Here is a 9,942-nt window from a genome sequence, read left to right on the forward strand (position 1 = left end):
ACAACTTTTTTTTTTTCCTGCTAATTGGGCTACTTGGAAATTTCCACTAACTTTAACAATCCCAGTGTTCTGTATAACCCAGAATTAGCTGCAGTTAGGGGCATTCACAGTATTTCTCTATTCTGAGAAGAAAAAAAAAAGATTAAAGAAAAAATAATGGGAGACAAACGAGGCCTCACCTTTACCCTCTTGTGAAGAATAAGCCTTAAAGGTATATTTACTTCGAGGTATAAAGGGGAAGAAAAGCTAGGGAATGGGATGAGATGGACTTCCCAGTTCTCCCTGCTATCCTGTCTTTGTCTGTTATGGTATCTTCAGGAGAGAAAGCAAATGTCTCTCATAGGTCACGTTAATTAGGAAATGCACAGTGTTTTTCTAATGTGGAAAATCTAGTCCTTTTAAGTCTTGGTTCCAAATACTGTAATGTCTTAAACTGTCTGCTGATTCATTTTATGCATAAGATTTAAAATAAAAAGATGCCAAAAAGGTCAAGTGATTTGCATAGTGTCATACAGCTAATGAGTGGCCAGCAAGAGAGGAGAAAATAAAGGAAGTCTTGCTTCCTTACTCCTAGTTCATTGTGTTCTGTTGTTAGAAGGTGCAGCCGAATATTGGTTTTACCATGTGAAAATGACATCACCTATTTGAGATTGTTGAAATTTGATTACTACATTCTTCTAACTGGGCCAGTACTGCTTTTTATTTTTATTGTACACTTTTTTTAAAAGTTTTTTTTCCAAGGAACCAGCAGTTAGCGTAATGGCTATGTTGCTGGACTCCCACGTAGTCAACCGTGGTTCGCGTCCCAGACCCGGTGGCTTAAAACTCACGCCGGACGCGTGTGCGTGCGTGCCCAAGATCCCGAGGAGAATGGAGGAGAAGGGATTGCGGTGTGACCATCCCCCCTGGGGGGGTGATTTCTCGCTTTCTGTCTCTCTGTCTCTCTCTGTCTGTCTGGCGAGCGCACGCGCCCTATAGCTAAAAGCTCTCTCAAAATAAATAAATAAATAAATAAATAAATAAATAAATAAAATAAAAGGTTTTTTCCATAAGGGGTGTGTTCTTACTAGAGAGACAAAGAGATAATGAGACAGAAAGTGAGAAATCCCCCTCCCCCCCAGTGGGGATGGCCATACCACAATCCCTTTTCCTCCATTCTACTCCTGGGATTTGGGGCACACATGCACATGTGCCCAGCTTTACTTTCACGCTGTCAGGTCTAGGACTCAAATTGCTATTGGCCATATGTGACTCCAGTGCCTTAACTAGTACACCACCTACTGGCCCCTACTGTAGACTTCTTAAGTGACAATGGCTCTTTTAGAATCTAGACTGGCCTTGCCTTTTGAAACAAGGGATAAGAGGCATTAATTACCTGACAGCTGGCTTTTTTTTTTTTTTTTTTTTTCTGAAGACCACAGGGGTTTGAGAAAGGACATCTTTCCTTATTCCTGTGATTGCTTTGTTAACAGCATATTCTGAGCCTTGAGTGTACTTGTCCCCTGTCCCTGTGTGATGAGGCTTTAATGGTTAATGCTAAGAAAGATCATCTTTATGGCTGCTATGGTCCAAAAAAGCTGGGTGAACAAAAGGAGGGATCCTTTCCTGGAATGTGGGGGCTTTTTGTTTGTTTGTTCATTTTTCAAAGTTGCTGTAAGACCTATATGCTTACCAGAGAGACAGAAAGAGAAATAGAGAGGAAAGGGAGACAAAGTGAGATAACACCCACACACACACACACCCCGGCAGGGGAGGATAGTCACTCCACAGGCTGTTCTCTATTTCTCTCTCCTCTTAAGACTTTGGGCATGCATGCACATTCTCCCGCCATGTTCCTTAAGCCACTGGGTCCAGGACTCAGATCTTACAGTTGGTCATGTGGGATCTAGTTGCCTCAAACACCACACCACAAGCTGGGTTGTCTTTTTCTTTTGATTACTGTTTCCTTTACCATGCAAAAGACTTTTGTTTGTTTGTTTGGGTTTTTTTGAGAAGTTTTTGCGATAGGGTGTGTGTGTTCACCAGAAAGAGAGAGTGACAGAGAGACAGAAAGTGAGACGTCACCCCCCAGGGGGGATGGCCACGCTGCAATCCCTTCTCCATTCTCCTCTTGGGATCTTGGGCATGCACACGTGCCCAACAAGTCCAAGCCACTGGGTCAGGGACTCGAACCGCAGTCGACTACATGAGAATCCAGTAACATAGCCATTACGCCAACCGCTTGTCCCAAGCAAAAGCTTTTTAACTTGATGTAGTCCCACTTGTCTATTTTGAGATTACCTATGCTTTAGCTGTCTCATTTTTAAAAAAATCTTTGTGTACTCCAGTGTCTTTGAGTTTCCTCTGTTTTCCACCAGCAGTTTTATAGTTTGAGGCTTTACATTTAGATCGTTGGTCCCTTTTGAGCTGATTTTTGTTAATGGTGAGAGAGGAGTCCCATTTCATTTTCTGCAGGTGGATATCCAGTTCCTTCAGGACCATTTGCTGAAGAGACTTTATTTTCCCCACGGGGTAGTCTTCTGTCCTTTGTCAATGACCAGGTGGCTGTATGTTTGGGGGTTTATTTCTAGGTGCTCTATTCTGTTCCATTGGTATATGTGCCTGTTTTTATACCAGTACTATAGGGGAGGCCTCCTACTGTATTCTTTTTGCATAGTATTGCCTTGGTGATGTGGGGCCTTCAATCTCCAAATGTTATGATTTTTTTTTTTATTTCTGTGAAGAATGTTTCTGGAATTTGATCAGAATTGCATTGAATTTGTAAAATAATTTGGATAGAATCAATATTTTTATTATCTTCTTCCAAGCCAGGAACATGGGATTTCTTTCCACTATTAATGTATTATCTGTTTTCTTTTCCATGTTTCTCATAGTTTTCCTTTACCTCTTCAGTTAGGCTTATTTCTAAGTTTCTTATGTGTGTGTATTATAAATGGGATTATATTCAAGCATTAAGTAAGGCATTTAAAAATTATCATTATATATTCAATCGCCATATATCATTTAGCTTGTAGAGAGAATTTGTCCAACATGAAATACACCTCAGATCAGCCCAGTTGAGAATACTATACACATTATCAACAGGCAATAAACTATTTCTGTGTCCTACAATTGTCTTCTCTATTTTTCTCCTTGATTTCCCTCCCTGCACTCTTCCCCTCTCCTACTCTTCTTCCACACTGTCTACAGTGTCCGTAACTATTTTTAATGCTTTTATGCCCTCCAATCTTCCAGTCTCTACCATAGAGTGTGGACAAGTGGTATGTGTTAAGTAGAGACATACAATGTCTTTCACAGAAGTAAGGCATTTTTTATATCCTCTCTCCCACCCCTATTCAGTGCCTTTCATCTTCTGACTCCTGTCTTCACTTCCTCATTGCCCACCTTCAATCCACATATATCATTATGATCTTTTATCTTTCTTGGGCTCTTTTGTATTTTGTCTCCTTGACCCATGTTATATGTAACTCTCTACAATATACCTACAACAGGGCCTTCCTTCAGATTGGTTTCTTCAACATGCTCTCTGTTTAGGTTGTTATAACAACATACTATAGACTGAATGACATACAAACAATCACAGTTCTTGAGGGTGGGAAGTTCTAAGATCAAGGCCCTCACAGTAGACTTGGTGTCTGGGAAGGGCATTCTTCCCAATTCTTTAATCTGCCTTCTTTTCCCTGTAACTTTACATGGTAGAAGGGATAAGAGATCTTCCTGGGGTCTCTTGGGTAAGGGCACTGTTCTCATTCATGAGGACAGAGCCCTCAGAGTCCCTACCTCCTCCTACTACTACCTTGGAGGTTAAGATTCCAATGTGAGTTTGAGGGGGATATAAACATTTCATTCCATTGCATTAGAGATATTTTAAAGCTTAACTCATTTGTATCTCTCCACAGTTCTCTCACAACTCAATGGCTCAGAATGTTGTAGACATAAATCCTTTATTACCAAAAATACTATTACATGCTTCTTACAAGTTGTTATTATTTTCTTCTAAAAAATTCTCAAGCAAAGCCCTATGTAGTAACATTTGCCTTTTGATGAAGGATGAAATCTTACTATCTACTTGTAAGCGTGACAAGGTTTATTAAATAAATCTATTTGTCCTGATCTTTATGAATGACAGTACTCACCAAAAAATAGGCTATCTCACCTACCCAGGTTAGTGTACCCACCCAGGTTATTGTGTGATTCTTTGTGATGCTTCCAGTGTCTCTTGGATTATGTACCTTTCTTTCATACCTGCAGCGAGCTGTGGTAGCTGCTACTCATTTGCTTCCATGGGTATGCTAGAAGCAAGAATCCGCATATTAACCAACAACTCTCAGACCCCGATCTTGAGTCCTCAGGAGGTTGTGTCTTGCAGCCAGTATGCTCAAGGTAAGTGTTGTATTTCAGGAACAATTTTATAAGCTCTTTACCAATGTGTAGTTGACCATTGTGGGCAAAGGCAGATGGGTATATAGTTCAGAGGGCTCCATATCTGTAGTCAGAAAGCCTGGGTGTCAGTCTAGCCCTCAATTTTTTACTGTATTTTATTTTTATTTTGTCCAGAGGGTATGTGTGCTCTCCAGAGAGATGCAGAGAGAAAGCAAGAATAAAGAGGGAGAAAGCAGCCCCAATGGGGCATGGTTACACTACAGTCCCTCCTCCTTTCTGAGATTTGGGGTAGGCACACAGGTGCCCAGTGTGTTTCTCGAGCCCTAGGGCTAAGATTTGAACCTCAGTCAGCCATGCAGGAATCTGACTTCCTTTACCACTAGGCTTTGGAGCCAACCCTCTGTCACTTACTAATGGATGGTTTCTCATGGAATGAGAATGTTAGTACTCTACACCAAGTGAGCGAGACTTCTTACGTTACTTCACAATGCTCAAGGCCTTAAGAGGCAGGCATAGTCCCTATTTGTAGGCAGGGAAAAGGCATAAAGAAGTTTTATAATATTTTTAAGGTAACACAGCTTTTAAAGCATTGAAGTTTCAATTCTAACCATGGTCTCATTCCAAAACCCAATTCCTATTAAAATTATACTAATACTGGTTTCTAAGATAATTTAAAAATTCTGTACTTAGGTTTTCAAAACAGGCCATATGTACAGAATGCAGATAGCCCAGCAGCAGGTGATTCAGGGAGAGAGCGTTTCATAGTTTGCTGCTGTCAGCTCCAGACCTGATCACCAGGAAGTTTCCCAGCTCACCACTGCAACCACTGGGGCATGGTTATGTGTCAGCCTCTCCTCTTTGAAATGTTTATTAAATATTGACAATGTGACTACTAGGCCCTGGGGTGGTACTGTGTTTAGATAGCTCTCACCCTCATGACGCTTACAGTTTAGTAAGGGAAATAGAAGTTAAATATTATTGGTGAGAAGAACAGTGAAGATAAGGTACAGGCTTATGGATATACATAAAATGGCGGGGCCTCAGGAAAGAGATGAAGGAAGACATCTTTTTAAGTTTTTGCTACAGAGTGTGTGCACTTGCCAGAGAGAGGGAAAAAGTGAGAAGCAACCCCTATAAGGGATGGCCACACTGCAGTCCCTTCTCTATTCTCCTTTTGGAATTCTGCACACACACCTGGCATGATTTTTAAGCTACCAGGTCCAGAACTTGAACCATGCAGTTGGCCATGTGGGATCCAGCTACCTTAACTACCATACCACCTGTTGGCCCATGGTAGATGACATCTTGGTGGAGGCTGTCAGGGAACACTTGCTTGAGGAAGAGGTATGGTGCCATTGTTTAGCAAACAATAATTGCTAACTTCTACAGGTAACAGAGCCACAGAGAAGTTCAATTCTCCATATGGTTTGGATTTAAACCTACATTAGCTTTGAAGTCTCCCTGTATAGCCACTATGCCATAGCTTCCTTCCATGTCAGTTGTGAAATAAACATGTTAATAGATGGGGGTGTGAGGATGGTTAGCTAGATGGCAAATAGGTGGGTAAATGATGGAAGTGACATTCAGAACAACTAAGAACAGCTTCCAGGGTAGCACAAAGAATTAAAACTAGGGAATGGGATAATCTCTTTTATGCCCTTTTCTAATAAAGGAGTAATAGACATGTGTATCCTTGTCCTCAGGCTGTGAAGGTGGCTTCCCATACCTCATTGCAGGAAAGTACGCCCAAGATTTTGGGCTGGTGGAAGAATCCTGCTTCCCCTACACAGGTACTGATGCTCCATGCAAAATGAAGAAGGACTGCATTCGATACTACTCCTCTGAGTACCACTATGTGGGAGGTTTCTATGGCGGCTGTAACGAAGCCCTGATGAAGCTTGAGCTGGTCCATCATGGACCCATGGCAGTGGCTTTCGAAGTCTATGATGACTTCCTTCACTACCAAAAGGGCATCTACCAGCACACTGGTCTGAGAGACCCGTTCAACCCCTTCGAGCTGACCAATCACGCAGTGCTGCTCGTGGGCTATGGCACTGACTTAGCCTCTGGGATGGACTACTGGATTGTTAAAAACAGCTGGGGCACCAGCTGGGGTGAAGATGGCTTCTTCCGGATCCGTAGGGGAATAGATGAGTGCTCAATAGAGAGCATAGCCATGGCAGCCACACCAATTCCCAAATTGTAAGGCATGCCCGTCAGTCACAAAGGGAATTGACTTATTCACAGACTGAAGGCTTACAGCAGCAATTTCCAAAGCTTACAAATAGATTCTGTGAAGATGTTGCCTTTAAAAACTGCCCTTAATCAACCACCAGCCTGCTTTTGGCCAAGTATTCAACACAGGTGATGGTGAGCCACTGAGGTAATGGATTTTGCTTAAACACTTGTCATTCAAACAGATGCTATATTTCAAAAAAGTATGTATGTGAAGACACAGGCTTATTTTTAAATTGTGTAAATCACAAGACTATGGCAATGATTATTAAAATTTTTGAAGTGTTTTATAAGTGTTCTGTGATATATTATAAGGGATGTATTATATTGGATTGTTGGAAAAGTCAATTGGATGACCCAATAGATGTACTATAGGAATGTTTACCATTGACTCATCAGTTAGATTCACTTTCCACACAGTACTTTTTAAAGTGAAATATTCTCAAATGCTTTTACTTCTTAAAAACAAAATTATGAGTCTTTATGATGGAGGGTAGACTCAGAAAATGCTTAGCAAACTCTAATTAATTAGTTAATCCTGGATATTTGATAAATCAGAAGTCATAAAAGGAAACAAGAATAGCCAGTTTTGATAAAATCTGGATATTAAATGTTTCTTTATGGCTCATATCCTGATTTAGGGAGGTCGGGTTAACTTTCACTGGATGGGAAGTAATAGGTTAACAAGCAGAACATTAACACTGTCAATTTGAATAGCTCTTTGGCATCTCTAAGATATTTTACATTGGTATGAAACCACTATGCTGAATAAATAGGTGACATATATTAGAAATAATGTGACAGATGAATTAGGAATTCAAACTTCTAAAACAAACAAGAGCCACAAACCTTTTGCAACTGGCAGGGACCACAGAGATTGTGCAGTCTCACCTGTGTGCAGACAGACTGCACTTAGAAACACGGCAAGAACATGCCCAGGGCCACACAGCTGGGATGAATGGAATCACAATGAGAGCCTAGATCTTCTAAATCCATTTCTCATTAAACACCATAAGCACCTTCTACCAGCATGTCCATAATTACCAGGGATTTTAGCTGCATACTTGGGATTTCACCTGACACCTTAAGTCTGAGTTCAATCTTAAACCTCATGTATTTCTAACATTCTAGTTCACCACAATGTTTTCACCACCCTTGAACTGAAGTGGCACTTGAGGTGCATGTACCACGTATGAGGTGAGGCTTCTTGGGCCTCCTGGAATGTTGCCCCATACCTGTGATCTTTCACCACACAGTGACACAGAAGCAGACACTGGTTAGCAGACATAGCCAGAGCCCTTCTCATCTTGAAGGCCTCCAGAGAGATATTTTATTACTAATTCAATATAATGTTAGTTCTATATTACGTTTAGGCTTGCTGCTATGTGAAAGATAGACAGACTTTTGAAATCAAGCATGGATTTAGTTTTTACTAAAATTAATAATGATACTCCCTATTGGCTTAGCAGAAGAGACTTTATTTAACATATAAGCATGAGTTCTCCCTCTGGGATTTTAGGTGGCCTGCAGTCAGCTGGCACATGGGTGTAATCACCAAGATTCAAAGCACCCATGCTTCTGCACAAATTCATGAAACTCTGGCTCAGCTTGTAAGTCAATCATCCCTGTCATCACTCACTGAATACTTCAGGAAATATTGGGAGGCTAGATACATGTGTGAACCTAACTGGTCGTGGGAAACCAGTTCTTACAAGCATCGTTACTTGAGGACAAGAAGGTACTGAAAAAGCTCTAAATTTTCAGAGATTGAAAGAAGAATTGCCCAGAACAAGAGCTCAAATTACATTGCACTTCAACCTGGATTAATCTGTAGGAAACTAGTTTTCATACAATGAGGAAGATCACTTACTTCATTCACTGAAAGAATTCATTAAAGATAGTGCCTAAGGAGAACACCATGGTTCTAAAAACCATGAGATTAGTTGGGTAAGCTATAAAAAAATCAGTTTTGTTATCTCAAGCCTGTTTGTCTGTCTTGATATTAATAGAACCTTTAGTCAGAGTCTGTCGACAAATTGACAAATTGAGCTCGGGAAAAACTAGAATGGGAACTCTGGCTAACCTGACCAAGACATCCCCAGAAAAGCCACAGGATAACATGCATAGATGATATCACTGGTCACAGGGAAGAAAATAAAGTTCAGATGGGCAGTCTGGCAGAAGCACAAGGTTGACCCTGGAGGTGTAGTGTCTGGAAAAGATTTCTGGCTCTGCTGTTAAGGAGCCATGCAACCTTAACCCGTAGCATTAAGGCAGTTTCCTTAACCTACCTTTGCTTCAGTTTCCTCTTCTGAAAAAAAGAACGATACATATAGCTCTCACTGTCTGAATTCTCCCTTTCTAAACACTTACTATGCAACAAAGAAGCCAAATGGATTTATATTTGTATTTTCAAATTGGCATTGCTTGTTATTGAAACTCAGGCCTTCTGATAAGCCAAATGGGAGAACCAAGGTAGACTCAGATAAGACAGTTTCCCTGGCCATCCACACTTGCTCATTAAAATCTGTCTAACCTTTAACCACCAAACCCAATAAACTGCAGAGAGCTGGCTAGTAAGAGCTACTGTTCCTACTTCCTAGAGTTCTGAAGGGTAAATGCCTTCATTTATCAAAATCATAGAAGAGTGCTTGGCATGTATTGAGTTGTTGGAAAGTCAGGGCATATTTTTCTGTTTTTATGTTTTTGTATGCAAAAATGTGTCATAACTTTTCCAACAATCCAATAGTAAGGAGTACATAAATGTCAGGAGCTGTTTGTCATTTTGTTCTGAATTCAAATTGTGAAATAATCTGCGGTGAGGAAGACTCTAAGATGTAGTCTATAAATAAACTACTCCAAGAGGTCTTATGATGTGTGTATGGGTGTGTGTGTGTGTGTGTGTGTGTGTGTTTGTGTTTATTTATTTATTTTAAGGAAGCAAAAGTCTACAGAAAAACACTGAAACATGAAACCCACGGAGAAAAACCATCAAAAACTTAGAATTTTGGGGGCTTCCAGGTGGCACCAAGGTTGCGGAACTAAACTCTCACATGGTTGCCCACAATTGAACTCCTGGACCTGGTGACTTGCTTTCTCATTTCTCTCTCTCTGGTCAAATTGAAAAATGGTAAGAATAAATAAAATATAATAAATGTTTTTTTTAATTAGAATTTTGGAAATAACATTGACTTCTGGATTTTTTTGGTATAGAAATTTTTACATACCTGGCCCCCACTACCATTTTTTAAATTTTTTCCCATTGCTGCCTGTGGGAAAAAAAGAGGAAGACTGAAGTGAGGGAGCTTAGGATGCTACAGCAGA

The 9,942-nt window shown here is 40.5% G+C and overlaps 1 protein-coding gene across 1 annotated transcript in view; it reads left to right on the forward strand.

Annotated features, from left to right (window-relative positions):
* The window catches only part of CTSC (cathepsin C), a 42,465-nt gene extending 35,554 nt beyond the window's left edge, over positions 1-6,911 (forward strand). Inside the window, exons 6-7 of the mRNA XM_006144912.3 lie at positions 4,252-4,383; positions 6,087-6,911. Of these exons, the coding sequence (XP_006144974.1) occupies positions 4,252-4,383; positions 6,087-6,589 (635 nt within the window). The 3' untranslated portion in view covers positions 6,590-6,911. The remainder of the gene's footprint in view (positions 1-4,251; positions 4,384-6,086) is intronic.
* Positions 6,912-9,942: the final 3,031 nt, after the last annotated feature.

This window comes from Tupaia chinensis, unplaced genomic scaffold (genome assembly GCF_000334495.1).
Source record: "Tupaia chinensis unplaced genomic scaffold, TupChi_1.0 Scaffold000139_1, whole genome shotgun sequence".
In the NCBI taxonomy this organism is placed as follows: Eukaryota; Metazoa; Chordata; class Mammalia; order Scandentia; family Tupaiidae; genus Tupaia; species Tupaia belangeri.